General features: G+C 37.0%; 1 protein-coding gene across 2 annotated transcripts; it reads left to right on the top strand.

Moving 5' to 3' along the window:
* Positions 1-734: 734 nt before the first annotated feature.
* On the top strand, positions 735-18,962 carry LOC110716427 (GPN-loop GTPase 1-like). 2 transcript variants are annotated; one of them, XM_021895039.1, is made up of 6 exons: positions 735-828; positions 12,896-13,007; positions 13,199-13,425; positions 14,875-15,165; positions 18,043-18,248; positions 18,328-18,962. In XM_021895039.1, the coding sequence occupies exons 1-6, from the start codon at positions 754-756 to the stop codon at positions 18,599-18,601; spliced, it is 1,185 nt and encodes a 394-aa protein (XP_021750731.1). In that variant the 5' UTR covers positions 735-753; the 3' UTR covers positions 18,602-18,962. The 2 variants fall into 2 exon arrangements, with proteins under 2 accessions (XP_021750731.1, XP_021750732.1); XM_021895040.1 differs by lacking the exon at positions 735-828 and adding an exon at positions 12,406-12,582.

The following is an 18,962-nucleotide window of genomic DNA, read 5'->3' as shown; positions in this document are numbered from 1 at the left end:
CCGTACCGTTTATAAACCGAACCAACAGTGACCCGGGTAAACCCGCCCCTAAACCGACCCGTTTCAAACCAAACCGGCATGATCCAAACCGTTTGTAAACCGAACCAACATCAACCCGGGTAAACCCGCCCCCTAAACCGACCCGTTTCAAACTGAACCGGCATGATCCGAGTTGTTTATAAACCGACCCGCTTATGACCCAAACCGAATTTAAACCGTAAAGAAATAAACCGAAACCGAACCGACCCGTGACTAACCCAAACCGAACTGAACCGACCCGTCAGCTAAATCAAATCGTTTCAACCCGAACCGTTCCAAACCGAAAGCGACTCGCACCGAGGTCAAATCGAACCGCCAAACCGAAGTCCCACCCCTAATATTGGGTCTTGCTCATACTCTAAAGTCCAAACTAACCTGCAATTTTCGCACGACTGTTGATTTTCTTTGGTAAGTAAAGTAATCAGCAAATGTGAAATCCAAGCTTTGAAATTCTTGAATCTCCCACACAAATACTATGTATAATTTTAGAAATCGATTTCTAGGTCTTTTAACTTTCATATTTTAAATTTATGATTGTCGATATGAATTTCAAGTTTCGTTGAAAACTGGAAAATTAGAAGAATTAATGTTGCATTTTCAATTTATTTGCACGCTAATTGCTAATTTCCGTTGAATTTTATCGTCAAGAAGGTTAATTTGTTGTTGATTCGAGCTTTTTTTTTCCAGATTAAGTTGATTATTTGAGACGAGCTAATGGAAGTTGATTCAAAGATGCATGATTCAGCTTCTGAAGATGCCTCGGCAACGGCGTCTTCTTCAACTGAAAAGGTATAAATTTAGATGTGTTGTATGTGAAAAACTATAGTTTATGATCATAGCCGTTTCAGATATTTTGGTAGCCCAGGGCAAAATAATAATATTTTTGTTGAATAAATCATTTGTTTTTATAATTATAAATATTTATGTAATTTGTTAATTCATAAATAATTTTATGTAATTTGTTAATTCATAAATATTTATGTAAAATAATGTTATGTATCAACAAAAATGTATATTAAAGTGTTTCAATTACTTTAGGATGATTAAATTTGTAGGGTACCTCTCTGTTCATTTTTATTGGTTATTATTAGATTTTATATACTATTCCATAATACTCCCCCCGTTTCATTTTATTGGTTATGTTCAGATTTTAAATACTATTCATAATATTCCCTCCGTTTCATTTTATTGGTTATGTTCAGATTTTAAATACTATTCATAATACTCTCTTCATCCCAAAATACATGAGACGCTATACTTTTTCCACTATTCATGTATTAGTTTTGATAATAATTTTTTACTAACATAATAAAAACATATTTTATCATAAAATATGCTGTTAAATAGGTATATATATAAAGTTTCAAGAGATAATTTTTAAAATAATTTTCATTAATATTTAATTATATACAAATAACGTCAAAGTACTGCATTGACATGTGTGCAATGTTGACTGTGTCATGTAATCTGGGAAAGAGCGAGTATTGGATAATCTTCAAATTTACCCACAAAAGTAAAAGAGTCATATGAGATCTTGTTTGATACGTCTCAACGAATGCTTTATTAACATTCAATCGTTATAATTTTTAAAAGTATGTAATGAAATTTATTAATAGTCAAATAGGTGTATTGACAAATGTGTAAAAGTCAACGTATCCAATAAAAAGGGACGAAGGGTATTATACTTTAGATATATGGTAATTTTGTGAAAAATTAAGAAAATTTTACCAACAACTACCATTATAATGACTACTTTTGAGAACACTACCATTTATTTATTTATTTTCATTTTTTTAAAAAAAATCTACTACAAAAACCTTGAGTAACACAACCACGACAATAATCTCCAATTGAGAGTGCTAAAAAATCGACTGTTTGGGCGACGAGGGAAGGGAGGGGCTGTTTTGGGGATGGGGGAAGCAGGGTGGTTTCGATGGTGTAGGTGAGTCGCCAGAGTGGTTTTAAGGGCAGGGAGGGGTCGACCGTCTGTTATCGATTATTAGGGAATGCGGCCGGTAGAATTTCGGTGGGGCTGGGGGTTGGGGCTAAGGGGAGGAAGGATGGTGGCTGGCTTGGAAGGGTTTTTAATTTTTTTTTTCTTTTTTTACAAAAGAAATGGTGACCAATTATGTTGCGACACATCACACATGACTTTTACAAAATAAAAACCACCCTTTATTTAGTTCACTGGTAAATCGACCTAGTGGAAGAAAATCCACCCAAAAGTTCATAATGCTCCCGAATAAATGTAAGTTGAGATTATTGAGAGTAAATTGCTGAAAGTTCGGATTAATAAATTAAATTGAATTTTTAAAAAAAATAAAATTTAGATTTTATAAGCACTTAAAATAATTGATCGAAAAACAAAGACAAGTCAAATTCAGGGTTAATTGGAGGATGAAATAGAGTCGTTTGATGTGTTCCTTTAATAAAAATGTGTTTCTTTAATGAAAGTGGTGTTACTTATGTTTGTTTGGAGATGGAGCAAAATTCCAATTTCAAGTTTACATAAGCCCTTGTTGAAGGAGGATGGTAGTAGGTGTTGTTAAACCCATTTGTATGTGATGACGGTAAAAGCCTTTACAACATCATGACTTTGTATGTGAAAATATACTCCTTCTGTCCCACAATATAGTTTATGTTTTCTTATTTTAGAGACCCAAAATGTTGTTCCCGTTTTTATTTTTGGATAGTATGTAAAGACCATTACACCCTTATTTTTTTACTTTAGTTATTCAACTTTCTAATTTACCCTTAGCTTATCCACTTACATTGTACTTTTTTTCACATTCTCTCTCTAACTTTTGTCTATAATTGTACTTTTTACTTTTTTTCCCTTTTAAATTATCCACTTGTCTTGTACTTTTATTTAGCTTTTTTTTCCACTTTTAATGTAATTCTTCCACTTTTCCTCCCATTTTATAAATACCGTGAAAAAAACGCAATAGGAGCTATATTACGGGACGGAGGGAGTATAAGATATGGTTTTGTCAAATCGAAAAGAAATGTGATTGACATGAATGAAGCATAGATCTCAAGAGGATTTTATCCATTTGAATTATTGGGGTCCCTTAGGGTAAGACATACTAATTTTGGGCTCTCTCCGTCATATCAGCAACATTCATACACTTTTAATTGTATGTTAGAAAATATCTTACACAACACGAAACATGATCACCAACTTCCCTCGTTCTATCAATAGTCTCATCGCATGTTTAAATGAATGTTGGTAACGTAAGCCTTATTTGTGTTGTCCTCACTCGTTGTAATAGCTTAAAGGTGAATGTCGTTAATGACCTTAATTGGTATTGTGTAAGGGCTTCTTATGCCAATAGTAACTTTTGTTACTTTACCGTTCTTTCGTTTGTTGTAAACTCAGTTTAATTAATGTAATTTCAGCTGTTTTTTTTTAAAAAAAAAAACTCTAAAAAACTTACAAAGAATTGATACAAGCTTTGGTGTGTGAAAATATTTAAAAATATTTAAAACAGGTTTACTTTTTTTTTTTTTAAGGATAAAACATGTTTACTTAAAACCCACTTGTCCCATAATTAGACGATCATATAAAGACCCGTCCCATTTATTTATCAGAGGGATCTAACCTAGGGGTGAGCATGGGACGGGTACCCGTACCGTTAACACTATCGGTTCGGGTACCCGATAACCAATAACGATATCCATTATCCGAACCAATAAGTTCGGGTACCCGAACTTCGGGTATCCGGATTTTTTGTTTGGTTATCGGGTACCCAATATGATATCCAATAATAAAAATTTAGACTTTATAATATAGTTATTATAATATCATTCAACACTAATCAACAATAATACCACATGATCATGACCAAATTACAAATAATTTACTAATCATTTAAATTATGAAGTGATTATGAAGTAAAGTAAGATTTTAGATTTTGGATAAATAGATTTAAGTAGAAAAAAAAATGAAAAAATTGCTTATCGGAACGGATCAGGTAACCGTTAATTTTAAAATGATACCCAATAACCGTACCCGATAACAAATTGTCGAATCGGGTACCCGAATCGTTATGGTTATCGAAACGGATACCCTAATTTTTGATTCGGTTACGGTTCGGATTTTCGGTTAATTTTGCTCAGCTTTATCTAACCCATAATATGTCGGGCGAGACATGGATTTTAAAAGGTGAATCGCTAAACATCGCCCGCAAATTACCATATAAAGCCCATAAATATGACTTGGTGTGACCAATATGCCCATTTTCTAAAATTGAAATAATCTCGGTTTAAAAAATGTGGAGCCGTACTGGCTCGGCGGGGGAGACCGGAGGGCAGGCCGGAGATGCGGGGGACGCCGGAGGTACGTCGTCGTCGACGGAAAACGAGGTAAGTCACCGTTAAAATTCACGGTTTACCGTCGGAGTGGCTCCGGCGCCTAGGATGGACGCCCAAACCGTAGCCTGGACGTCCAAGCCAGACGCCAGAACCACCAGAGTGGCGTCCAGCCCAGACGCCCAGACCACCAGACTGGCGTCCTGGCTAGGCGCCACTCTACTGGCTGAGGCGGCCCTGTCAGGCGCCAGTCCAGTGGCTGTGGCAGCCCTGGCAGACGCCACCCTTATAAATTAATTTTTTTTTTTTTTATTTTGTTGTTGTTTTTTATTTATTTTTTTTTTAAAAAAAAATCGAAAATGATTTTTTAAAAAAATTCGAAATGGTTTTTTTTTTAAATTAATTTTGAAAATTCGAAATAGGTTTCTTTAAAATTAAGTTTGAAAATTCGAAATGGTATATTTTTAAATTTAGTTTGAAAATTCGAATTGGGTTTTTATAAAAATTAAGTTTGATTATACATAATTATGCTTTTTTTTTGTGTTAATTCTGTGTAAATATAGAAATTAAATGTATTATCCGTTAAATGTATTTATTGTAATATATAATTGATGCAAGATTATGGTGGAGACGGAAATGATTACAGTGGGATATTTGGACATGATGGTCCATTCGAAGAAGCTCAACAGGCGATTGATTGGGCAAAACAGGTTGCAATTGCAGCTGGATTTTGCTTGGTAGTAGTAACTCATAAATCTCAACGGGATGGTAGAATGGATCGCATTTTGAGATGTGACCGTTATCGCAAAAGAGAAGAAAGAGATTTTTGTACAGCCACTCGGTTTGATACAAAGCGGAAAGGTTGTGGGTGTGAGTTCAGAGTAAAGGTTCGACAACTACGGAGTCGTGACGGTTGGGAAGTGATTGGTTACTCTAAATGGGGGTATCACAACCATGAGATGATAGTATATGAAGAGGGTCATCGACAGCTGAGCGGCTTAAGTCCTGCTGCGAAACTAGTTGTGAAAGAAATGAGTGATGCTCAAGTCAAGCCTGCTAAAATATTAGCATATGTGTTAGAGAAATTTCCAGAAGACCATCCAAACCGAAGACACATCTACAACGTCAGACAGCAACTCAGGTTTGAACGGTCAGAGGGAAGGAACCCTATACAGCAGCTGCTACACCAGGCACAATCACGTGGTTACCTGTTTTGGTTTGATTCTGATGAAGATACAGCGGAGGTGACTCATCTTTTCCTTGTGCATCCTGATTGTGCTGATATGATCAAGTCTTGGCCATTTGTGATTTTGATCGACTCAACGTACAAGACAAACAAGTACAAGTTCCCACTGGTTGAGATCATGGGGATGACTCCAACGAACCAGAACTTTCTGATTGGTCATGCAATCATCAAGGATGAGACGGCTCCAAGTTATTATTGGGTGTTGGAGAAGCTGAGAAACTACATCGGGCCTAATGTTCATCCAGCAGCCATCGTCAGCGACTGTGAGGGAGGTCTCTTTGCCCCCAAAGCAGAGCTGTTTCCAAAATCGAACCACTTATTGTGCACATGGCACATCAACAACTGCGTGAAAGTGAAAGCCTACAACCTTTTCAACAAGAATTTGGAAATGGCAGAGAGATTGGTGAATGGTAAGTGGCGGAAGATCCTACAGGCTACCACAGAGGAAGCATATGAGCGAGCATTGGCTAACTTCAGGGATTCGTACCAGTGGTGTCCGGCACTGGTAGACTATGTGATGCAGCAATGGGTCCCTCACAGGGAAAAGTTTGTCAAATATTGGACAAACCAGGTACTTCATTTCGGGAACACTACAACATGTAGAGTTGAGAGCGCTCATAGAGCTACCAAGGACTGGATTGATTCATCGACCGCTGCTTTGGATACACTGTTCGATAGACTTAACAAGTCAATTGAAACTCAGAAGAACGGCATCAGGAACTCTCTAGAGGACTCTAGACGACGACATGGTACAATGTATAGCCATTTTATATTTAAGATTCTCCATGGTCGTGTGTCACACTACTGCTTGGGGTTGATTCTCACTGAGCTGAACAGGATGAGGGACTTGGCTGACGAAGTGTATGCTCGGTGTGGGTGTGCTATTTCAGTAACTCATGGATTACCTTGCGCATGCACCATTCACCGCGTTATTACAGAAGAAAGGGCGTCGTTACATGTTGATCAGGTCCATTCATTCTGGAGGACGCTTGTTATTGGTGAGCATGCAGACACTCAAACGGCCGACCATGAACAGGAGGAGTTGGAGCAGTTTCGTTCGATGTACGACCGAGTGTCCTCCAGCCATCCTTCTATTATTCGTGACGCTACTCATGTACTTCATGACATGTTCCACACGTCTACCTTAGATTATGAGGAACCCGAAGGAGTTGACCGTCCTCGAGGTCGACAACGGCGGAACAGGAGTGCGTTTGAGTATATCCGTGGTCTTGGTCGTGGTCGTGGTCGTGGTCGGACATCGTCATCTAGTCGTAGTCAATCTTCATGGTGGCAGGTAATCCTGGGCACCGTGCCGTGCCGGGCCGCCGCGGGCCGTGCCTGGCGGGCCGCGGGCTGGTTCGTGCCGTGCCGGTCGTGCCGGCGGGCCCAGGATTTCGTGCCGTGCCGTGCCGGCCATTTTCACAAGCCAGCCCACGGCACGGCACGGCCCTCGTGCCTGGCGGGCTCGTGCCGTGCCGGCCACGTGCCGGGCTGCGGGCTGGCCCGCGCGGGCTGGTGCAGTTTCCAATTTTTTTTTTTTTTTTTTTTTTTTTTTTTTTTTTTTTTTAATGACAACATTATTAATTAATAAGTTTATAATGTATATAAGTTATAAAATTATAATTATAAGTTTTATAAGGTAACTTATAAGTTTATATATAATTATAAGTTATAAGTTATTAAGTTATGAATTTTATAATTATAAGTTGAATATTTATGTTTTATAATTTGTATATTCAATATTTATATTTATATATTTACTTTATACTATTACTTTAAAATTTAATGTTTATGACCTTGGTATAATTTTTTTTTTTTTTAATATGAATTTACAAATTGTAACAAAACGGGGAAAAAAAGGCAAATTGGACTTTGGATGTGAATAATGCGTACTTTATATTATTATTACTTGAGTTGAGAAAATTGTACAATGATAACAATGATAAAAATCATACAATGATGGTATTAAACAAAAATTGGAAAATGATAAAATTGATATTTTTAAAATCGTACAATATACAATAATTGTCTATTCTTCTTCTCCTTCTTCTTGCTCGTCTTCGTCTTCGTCTTCGTCTTCGCCTTCGCCTTCAAGGTCATCGGCTAGTTGCATAGATTGGGAACTAGCCGAACCCGAACCGGAAGCGGAGGTTCCTTCTTCGTTGTCGTTGTGGTCGTAAGAACGGTCTTGTGAGCGATTTTCCGCATCCAACCAATCTTTGAAACACACGCACATTTCTAGTGTTTCGGGTTTTAGACTTGTTCTTCTATCGTCTAAAACCCTTCCGGATGCGCTGAAAGCTCGTTCGGAGGCGACGGAGGAAACTTGGATAGCAAGAATGTCTCGTGCCATTGCCGCCAAAGTTGGATGCTTCGAGCTTTGTTGTTTCCACCATGCAAGGAGGTCGAGGCTGTTTATCTCATCGTCGTCCATGCCTTTGGTGAAGTCGTAACTCAGGTACATCTGCAACTCCGAGACGTCGCTTTGCGTTCTCCTGATTGATGAATCACCTGAAAACCTTGAAATCAAGTTAGTAGCTTGTGAAAATAAATGTTTGGCCTTCTTACTTACGTTTTTAGATGGTTGGGAAGGCCCTGAGCGAGGAACGGTGCCATATTTGGCTTCATAGACTCTATATAAAGCAAAAAACTGATCCTTCACATTAGTCTTATAGTTTTCTACATCATCGTCAAGAAACATGCATTGAAAGTAAATGTCAACTAACATAAATGTGTTTTCATACTTTTGCCTAGGATCTAATATGGAAGCAAAAATATAAATCAAAGGAATCTGACTATAATATTTACGCCACTTTTTTTCCATTGCTGGAAGATACTGATCATAATCACTTTGATCGCGATGATCAGCGAAAAGTTGGGCGAGTAAGCATGCATTAGAAAGAAAGTTTTGAGCACAAGGATTGTAAACAGTAGAAAAACAATACGTCATGTTATATAATAACTGTAAAAATTGCATATATCTTTCACAGTTATTCCAATCATCATCATACAAAGCATTTTGTGGAAATTTTTGGTTGTAAAATAATGTTAACGGGCCCTTGTACTCAATTGCCTTTGTTAACATGTCATAGGTGGAATTCCACCTAGTTGGGCAATCGGTTCTAATTTTTATTACCCTTATCTTTTGTTGTTTTAGAAAACTCTTCCATTCTTGGTATCTCATGTTAGAGCTATTAATAGACATAATAGCATCTCTGATTTTGCTGTAGTATGGGCCAATTGCCCGAACTCCATCCTGTACACATAAGTTAAGTACATGGCAAACACATCTAGTATGAAGAGCTTCACCGTCTAATAGTACATCGGTTAAGTTTTGTTTGATAAGATTAGCTGTGTATGTCATAGAGGTTGCATTATCAAAAGTCATAGACATCATTTTATCTCGAAGGTTGTATTCGTCTATTGCTTGCATTAAATGGTGAGCAATGTTAATGCCGGTGTGTGGGTATTCCAGCATTTTGAAATGTATTATTCTTTTTTGTAACATCCATTGATCATCTACCCAATGGCAAGTCACACATAAATAGTGATATTTATAACCACTATCCCAAGAATCGGCTGTTAAAGATACTCTACAGTTAAGGTTACTCAATTCGGCTTGTAACCGGACTTTGTACTCTAGGAAATTTTTCATTGCTGCGGAACGAACGGTTTTCCTAGAGATTCTTTTATGTTGGGGTTGTAGTGCTTTGTTAATGTAGGTGTTGAATGCGTCACTTTCCGAGAAAAGAAAAGGTTGTTCAGCGTGTACTATCATTTTTCCTAGTTCATCCCTATCCCTCTCATAGTTGTATGTAAAGCCGTATGGATGGAATTGGGAAATTTTGGGCTGGGTTGGATCACTAGCTGGTTTTGCACAAGCTTTCATGTGTCTAGATAAGTGTCCCGTCCCGTTTTTGGTAACTGCCGTGAATACACTATTACATGTTTTACATTTTGCCCATTGTTCACCATCTTTACTTAGGACAAAATAACGCCATACCTCACTCCTTCGGTTTTTCAAAAGTAGCATCTCAGTTTCGGTTAACCATTCATGATGTGTGTATTGGTTAGTAGGGGGACTAGTGGGAGTGGCAGTAGAAGGGGTAGTAGAACCGGAGGGAATTCGGGTACTTTCTTGGCTACCTTGGCTAGAACAATAGTTTTGTTGATTACCGATATAATTAGGTGGAAATTGGTATGGTGGTTGTGGAAATTGGTTTAGTGGTGGTGCTGTAAATCCCGACGTATTATATGGCTCATAGCCCGGGGGGAAGTAAATGGGGTCATTGGTTTGACTCGTAATTTGGGGGCTCGTTGTATTTGGTGGTTCCCTAGAACTACTACTACGGATAAGTCGGCCTTTCCCCCTAGACCTAGATGATGGGTTGTTCGATGCCATAATTAACAATTAATTTTTTAATAAAAAGTGGATAACTATAATAATAATAATTAATAACAACAATTTTAACAATAAAAATATCAATAATAATAATTAATAACAACAACTATAACAATAACAATAACAACAAAAATAAATAATAACAACAATTGTAACAATAATAATAATTAATAACAACAATTATAACAACAACAATAACAATTAACAACAATAATAATTAAACAAGATTATTCTAATAATAACAATAAAACAATAATAAATTTAAGATTAGTTTAGATCTTACAACCGTGCTTCAACGCTCCACTAATTACGATTACGAACTTTTTAATTTTTTCCGATATTAGGAAAATAATTAGAGAATTTAAGAGAATAATTAGAGAATTTAAGAAAATAAGGATTATTAGAGATTTAGAGAATATAAGAGATAAGAAGAAGAGATTGTGATTTTGTGATTTGGGAATGAAATGGAGGTGAGTATTTATAGAATTTTTGGCAAAAAACTAGCCGTTAATTAGCCGTTGAACTAGCCGTTGGCCCGCGGGCCGTGCTTGCGGGCCGTGCCTGCGGGCCGTGCCTTCGGGCCGTGCCTGCGGGCCAGCACGGCGGGCCTTGCTCGTGCTCGTGCCGGGCCGTGCCTGGGACTTCTCCACCGTGTCCGTGGCACGGAAGTCGACGTTCGTGCCGTGCCGTGCTTGACTTCGGGCCGTGCCGGGCTGCTCCGAACGGCGGGCCGTGCCGGGCGGCACGCGGGCCAACCCGGCCCGTGCCCAGGTTTAGTGGCAGGAACGTGATTCACCCCAGTGCCCTCCAGTCGCTCGAACATCTCGCTCTCCGCCGGCCAAGCCTCAGCCCATGTACGCAAAAAGCTACAAGTCTTTTCCCGGGTATGACATTTCAACAACCCCGTAACTGAAGGCCTCTCCTGGTCCTCCCAAATACGGGCAGCTATGTGTCCTAGAAAGCTAGGAATCACACTCCTGTCAACAGGCCCACCGGGCACCTCACTCCTAACAACCCAAGAATCATTACCGGCCCTCGACCGTTTCCTGCTTGCCCCAAACACAGTGGACGCAGATGATGTGCCAGATCTACTAACAAACCTACCACCCCTACCCTTACGCACCTCCACCATATGTGTCTCGTACATTTCATCAACCCTCTGACTGAATGGACCGTAATCATCATACGGTCCATTGCCATCGTCCACATCCTCATCCTCATCTGCGCCCTCCTCCTGCTCCTCCTCATGGTCACCCTCCTCAGCATCATCATCGTCATCGTCATCCTCATCCCGACGGTGGATCCGTTCTCTACGAGCTGAGGCCGAAATACCACGGGATCTGGCATGTCTATGCCCCGACCTCTCCACTGAATAACTTCTACTAAGAAGCTCTACATTCTTCCCCGCACCATGACGACCCAGTGAATTCTACACAAAATTTTAAAATATATAAACATACAAAAATTTATACGAAAAATAGCTACCACTACCCAAATCAAATAAACTAAAAACATACTAACAAATTAACATAATAAAGAAATTAACAAAACACTTAAATAAAAATAATAGAATAAAAAATACACTTAGAAAGGAAATAAAACCAACACAGAAGAATATATATAAACATAAATAATTCATTCCCAATTAAAATAAATTAACTAACCAAAAACAATATCAATAATAAAATTTAAAATAAATTAACTAACCAAAAACAATATCAAAGTCACAAAAAAAATATAAAAACAAATCAAAATAGAGAATAAAAATAAAAATGTACAAAAAAACAAACAAATAATTGTAAACAAAATATAAACATAGAAAAAATACAACAAAATTGAAAAAATTTATAAAAATAAACAACAAAATATAAAAAAAATTCAAAAAGATATTACACAAAAAAAAATAAAATTAAAACAATATTTTAAAACAAATATAAAAAAAAAAGAAAAAAAAGGGGGGGGGGGGCGCCTTGGCTGGACGCCCAGCCAGTGGTGGTGGCGCCAGCTGCAGACGCCGCCACCAGTGGGTTGGCGCCTGGGCTGGACGCCACAGCCACGGCTGCGGCGCCTTGAATAAACGCCACAACTGTGGCTGTGGCGTCCAGCCCAGGCGCCAGCCCACTGGTGGCGGCGTCTGCAGCTGGCGCCACCACCGCTGGCTGGGCGTCCAGCCAGGGCGCCCCACCTCCGTCACGACGGTTTTTCCTTTTTTTTTTTTTTTTTTTTTTTTTACAAATTGTACCTTGCCTCCTTGGGACCTCCTTCCTTCCGCCGCCGCCGCCAATTCCTTGCCTTGCCGCCTCGACATTGCCGTTGTTTGAATTTTTTTTTTTTAGAGAGGTTGAAAGAAGATGAGCGATGAGAGTGTGAGTGATGAGAGTGTGAGTGTTTTTTTTTTAGGTCAAGGACAATATTGTCAAACCAAGTGAATTTTGTGGGCTTTATGTAGTAATTTGTGGGCGATAGTTTAACAAATCCATTCCTACTCTCAGTTATTTCATTGAAGCGGACTCAACGTTCTCCATTGAAGCATAGTTGACGTTCTCCGATGAATCTAAGTATTCCCATTGAAGCAGCTTCTAAGGTAAGTTGTTTGTTGTTGTTATCATCATATCAATTTCACAATCTAGGGTTAATATTTGATCTAATCTAATTTAATCATCAGTGCTTTAAGTTTAGGGTTCGTAAATTTTTAGATTATGAAACATCATAACCAAAAGAAAAGAAATTATGAGATTATTGAATCAAATATCCCTAAAATTATGTATTTTTTATGAAATTAAATCTCTTTTCCCTAGGCCTAGGGCGGCCGCCCCTCCTGCCCTGCCTCAGGGACGGGCCTGCTTATGATTTTTGCACATTTGTAAAGAAGATGTTGATTGAAATGTAAATTGTAGGGCAAGGAAAATGATGAAATGATGCAGTCACTAGAGAAACTGCAGATTGATGAATCGTCGTCGTCAGAATTCAAGAGAAAGCCTGTTGTTATTATTGTTGTTGGAATGGCAGGTCAGTAATCAGCTCACTGACATACCGAGGAAGAATTATTTATTTAACATAATTCATTTATGTTGCTTTTGCATGAACCGGTTTTAATTATAAGATATATAACCATATTTTAGGATGGATGTGAGTTTTGATTGATTATTGTGTAATGCTTGCAATATGGTTGAGTTCAGTTTTAATTCGAATGTGATTAGGAAGTGGAAAGACGACATTTATGCGTCAACTGGTTCAACATACACATACTTCAAATCGTCGTGGTTATGTGATTAATCTCGATCCGGCTGTTATGACCCTTCCTTTTGGGGCAAATATCGATATAAGAGACACTGTCAAGTACAAGGAAGTTATGAAGCAGTTCAACTTAGGTCCTAATGGAGGAATTTTAACTTCATTGAATCTGTTTGCCACCAAGTTTGATGAGGTAAAGCTTAAATACACTCTTGTTAGTCTTGTACAATTTTTATTAGATTTTGCTGTTATGTATTTTATTGTTCAGGATGACCAACTTGAAGAATAAGAATCATGATATGCATCTTTTATAGATATTGTGATATAAACTCTTGCTGTTAACATCATTCTAATAAGTGACTCTGTGATATGTTGCTAGTTGAATTTTTATTTTTAATTTATCATAGAATCTTATTTTCTTCTGAAGAGATTATGTGTGCCTTGCTCCTAAACCTCGTAGGCTCGTATTCATATAAAGCTGGTTGAGGACTATGAAACTTTATTTTATTATTTTGAGGAAATGAATCTTTGTATTTCATCAGAAGGAACCTGTTGTTTGTGAAATTATTTGAATTGTAAGCTTCCTACTGTAGGCCAACACCAATGATAATAATAAAGCTATTAAGAAGAAGCAAGTTATGAATAGGGTAAAAGAAGTTTAATATTTTAGAAAATGGACTATTCCTTTCACGCACATTTAAAATGGAATCCCTGACTTAGGAGTATTATTCTTTTAATTTGGATTATCATGGACTGAATTGAACTATCTTATCAGCCTTCTCTATCCTCCCTGTTCATTTTGAAGTACTCCGTAGTACACAACTCATGTGTCTCAGATTAAGGAACAATTGCTAACAACCTCCTTTGTAAGGCTACATGCATCCAATTCCTTTATCCTATTCTGAGCGAGAAGTTCTTTACTTAGAAGGCATTGTGGCAATGTAAGCAGTAAGCCTAATTGATGAGCACAATGATAGGATCAATTTAAGAGAATTCTTGTTGAACAACGTCAAATTAGGCCAAATGACAGCTTAACAATTTTTGGCATGATGTCTTCCTATTTCATCTTCTCTCAAATCTCCCTTAACAGAATATAGTAATACTCGAGAAGGTATGTTGAAACCTAGTTCACTTGCTGAGTCTTTTTGCATTATCACTTCTCTAGTTCTCTCTCTTCCCTATAGTGGCCCATAACCCACATGGTCCAACTTGTTAACATGACCAATCAACTATTAGCCTGCTCCTACCCAACAAATAGCTAGGCTTGTCTCTGGTCCTTAATCTAGGAATTGCCTTTTAAAGCCTATTAAGACTACCCATCTCTTGCATTCATTTAAGCTTTTGATGATAAGTATTTATTTTAAAATCTTTAAATGCTACCTTTACAATCCTCCTTGACGCCAATTGTTGAAATGTAAATACAATCATGAGCATACTTTTAAATGGATGTTAGTCCATATCTTCAAAACCCAGTCAACCATAATATTCCCCCCCCTCCCCTTTTCCACGCACACACCCCACTTTACTCGTTTGTCATGCGAGACTGCTACATTACATAACGGTATTTTGTTGCCATATATTTGTATTTTTATATTTTGTTGTGTAGTGCATCCTAATGAAGGGTGTCTAATTCAATTTTCAGGTTATTTCAGTTGTTGAGCATAGAGCTGACCAGCTTGATTATGTGCTGGTGGACACACCTGGGCAGATTGAGATATTTACTTGGTCCGCCTCTGGAGCCATAATTACAGAAGCCTTTGCGTCTACTTTTCCTACTGTGATTGCTTATGTAGTTGATACCCCTCGCTCTTCGAACCCAACCACATTCATGAGTAATATGCTATACGCTTGTAGCATTCTTTACAAGACACGGCTGCCTCTCATATTGGCATTTAATAAGACAGATGTAGCTCAACACCAGTTTGCTTTGGAGGTAGGTTTTATTCAGGATTTTTATAATTACTGATCTGTGAGATATTTACTTTTATGCATGTAACTTTCATGAACATTTTGTTTTGATCTTTTTCATAATATGCATCACATTCAAGAAAAATGCAACTTTGATATGGATGGTGTGTTTCTGAAGAAAATTGTTATTGATCTGCTTAAAATGTCATCTTAATTGCCCCTGTGGGATTGGGAGCTGAAGGGCATCGCGTTGGATATTAGATTTTCTTACCTTCTTGCTTTCCTCTGTATTCCTTGTTCTTTTCTTTGCTGTCTGTTGACATGAATTGATTTTTTTGGAATTTTTCATTCATGTATCCTGCTTGCATTCAATACCTTGCCTGAAAGGGTACTTGGTGTCTTGGTGTGAAACTTGAAGTCAAATGGATTAACTTACAAAAAAAACCGTGTCAATAGTCTTTTTTTATTGCTGAACCTTTTTTTTTTTTTTTAAATGGTGTTAGTTCCTTTTACGAACACCCATTTACCAGGTCTTTTGCATCTCTTTTTTTTACTCCTCAATTATGGTTGTAAGGCCTAAAAGTCCTAGGAAACTTGGCCATTTATTTGAAGCAGAGAGCTAATGGGTGCTTTCTCTTAATGTGTGTTAAGTTAGTAGCTAGAGGTCTGGGTGCCTTTTGTTTTTTATTGTTATTTTTCTAAACCTAGTGAAAGAGGTTGGTTACCATTGCTGCCTTGCTGGCGTTATATATTTATATATATATATATATATATATATATATATATTATATATATATATATATATATATATATATATATATATATATATATATATTATATATATATATATTTTCTTTTTTCTAAAAAATTTTTTGGAAGGCACAAGAGGAGTAAAGCTTTACCTGCTGGCTGCTTGCATAACTATTCCTAAAAAAATGTGGATGAGATGTTTTTTTTTTTTTTTTTTTTTTTTTTTTTTTTTTTTTTTTTGACTTAGAATCTATGTGGGGTAGTGTTTTCCTCCTCCTTGCTGTGATTGTCTTTAAGATTGCTTCCTGATTTAACTTTTATTGATGATATTCAGCACAATTTGCATGGCTTGGTAATCTTTGGCTTGAGCTTTTTTTTTTTTTTTTTTTGAAAAACTCTGCCTACTCTGGTCCTTCCAATGTTGAATTGCTCCTTGTAGTCATGTGACATTGGACATTGTATATTCTTAATCTGACAATATCTGATTAGAAGTTTAAGTCAATAGTCTCGGTATTACACTATCTCTGATATCAATGTGGTATCTTTCAGAAAGATGAAGAAAGCTTGGTGAACTTTTTACTTATCTAAAGTCTACTTTCAAAAAAATTAGTAAAAAATAAAAATTCTTGTGTATGCTTTGTCTGTCCAACAAATGTATAGCAACTCCATGCTCTCTCCCAGACTAATTGCTTTAAATTTCTTGGCTGATAAGCTTAGCTGAATACAAGTAGTATTATCAGTTTTAGTCAAGGCTGCACTGCCATTGGTGACCAGCAGTTTGACATCGTTCTTATTATTCATTCCTACATTTACAAACCTAGTTTTCAGTAAGTTTAGTCTCATTTTTCCTCAACCCCTTTTTTATAAATAGGAACAGCCTTCTGTATCCATGTGGTAAACTTGGGAAGAACAAAGAGAGATGACTAATTTGTTGAAGCCTGATAATTCGACTTATGAATGATTTTTTTTTTTTAATCTAGTAACAGCTTCTGTCATCAGGTATAAATTTTGATGATCAATTGTTAAGGTTATATATTTACCAGAATGGGTATAATCTTTGATGATTTCCTTATTTACTACTCTTTGTTCCTTATTTTTTTCCCCATTTGACTTTTCACGGTCTCCAAACGTATATATCTCCATTTTTATACGCGTAAAAATTATATAAACTCTATTTTAATAAAATATACAATGAGACGTGTCTAACAAGATATCACATAAACATATTATCACTTATAACAAGTATTCACGGTCAAAGTTTTAAAAGTTTGATCCATATATTCACAATGGGGCAAAAAATAAGGGACAAAAGGAGTACCACTTACCATTATAGCATTAGTACACTTCTTCACACTGTTTGGACTTCTTTGATTTGTGTTTTATGCTTTTCTTTTCGACATTTCCTTTTCCCAATATACTTGCTCCAATTTTCATTCGGGTGCCCAAATTATTATCCCTCTTGCTCTATTTTCCTACTTGCAACTAAACAATGGAGCAAGTAAACTGGGGTGGAGGGAGTACAATCTAGCTTCTTCCAAATGTTTTGAGACTTGTTCTTGCAAATTGGCCATTCTTGGGTTATCACGGTGCTTTGCATTTACTCATGTGACTGTTTTCTGTAGTATTCAGCAATTATGACTTGCATGAGCTTACCTTATGTAATATTCAATAACTCTTTAGATTTGGATCAAAAATTTCCATTATCGTATATGTGATGATTTATTTTAAAAAAATTCTCTAAAAAGGCGGGTGTACGTTAATTTATTGTAAAACGAGTTAAAGTTACTTTAAAAGTACTTAAAGTTACCCTTTATATGGTAAAAGTTATTATTTTTCTATTAATAAATTTTATCTTTGAAAAAACTTGTAATGTATTAGATTAATCATATTAGTTTTTATCGTATGTAATCACGAATTTATAAGAAATTACACATTAAAATAAAATTTCAACCAACGATAAATCAAAAGTTACCCTTTAAATGGTAAAAGTTATCATAAAAATAGTTAAAGTTATGCTCAAACTGACCGTTTTACAATAAAATTAATGTACACCCGTTGTACACAAGACTTACTATTTTTTTTATCCTAGAATGCTTTCTTCAACTTTGATCCTTGCTTTCTGTAAGTGAACTGATTAGGCCTTTTACTGCAGTGGATGGAAGATTTTGAGGTGTTTCATGCAGCCCTTGAGTCTGATGAGTCCTACACTTCGACCTTGACTCGAAGCCTGTCTCTTGTCCTTGATGAATTTTATAAAAATCTAAGATCAGCTGGAGTTTCTGCACTTACTGGTGCTGGGATGAATGAGTTCTTCAAGGCTGTTGATGATAGTGCTGAAGAATTCATGGAGACTTACAAGTAACATAAACGGACAATTTTCATTCTCTTATAGAAATTTTTTGACTGCATTACTGTATTAATTGTGATGTTTTTATAGGGCTGATCTTGATAAGAGAAAGGCAGAGAAGCAACGGTTGGAGGAAGATAGGCGGCGAGAGAACATGGAGAAACTTAGGAGTGATATGCAGAAGACTAAAGGAGAAACAGTGGTTTTGAGCACTGGTATGAAGGACAAAGAGTCTGGCAGCAAGAGCATGTTGGAGGAGGACAAGGAAGAAGATGAAGATGAATATGAGAGGTCTAGCGAGGAGGAAGAAGCTATGATAGATGATGTAGACGAAGACGATGAAATTACCGGGTTTTCTTTTTGACATATCCAGCTGCCAGAAATCTCATTTTACAAAGGGTATGGGATCTGAGGGAGAGATGGTAGCTTTTCAGTCTTGCCGTGCCTATGCTTTGCTCAAAGACTCCTATACATTGTCTAATTTGTTGGGAATCGATTAATAGCCCGTTGCCTGTACATAAGGTCTATCTGACACTGCTGGATTGCTGAAACTCTAATTTCTCCATTATTTTGTAAGTGAATGGAGTTAGCGAATGGACTATTGGAACTTCACCTAGTTCTATATATCATCACGGTGTTTTCTTATACAATGTAACATGCTCGTGCTAGCCTGAACTTTTATAATCAAAATTCTGATACAAAATGACTAAGAGTTTTTATGATAA

The sequence above is a fragment of the Chenopodium quinoa genome, unplaced genomic scaffold (genome assembly GCF_001683475.1).
Source record: "Chenopodium quinoa cultivar QQ74 unplaced genomic scaffold, ASM168347v1, whole genome shotgun sequence".
Lineage (NCBI taxonomy): Eukaryota > Viridiplantae > Streptophyta > Magnoliopsida > Caryophyllales > Amaranthaceae > Chenopodium > Chenopodium quinoa.
Note: the sequence above shows the minus strand (reverse complement) of the source record. Positions and strands in the feature narration are given on the sequence as shown.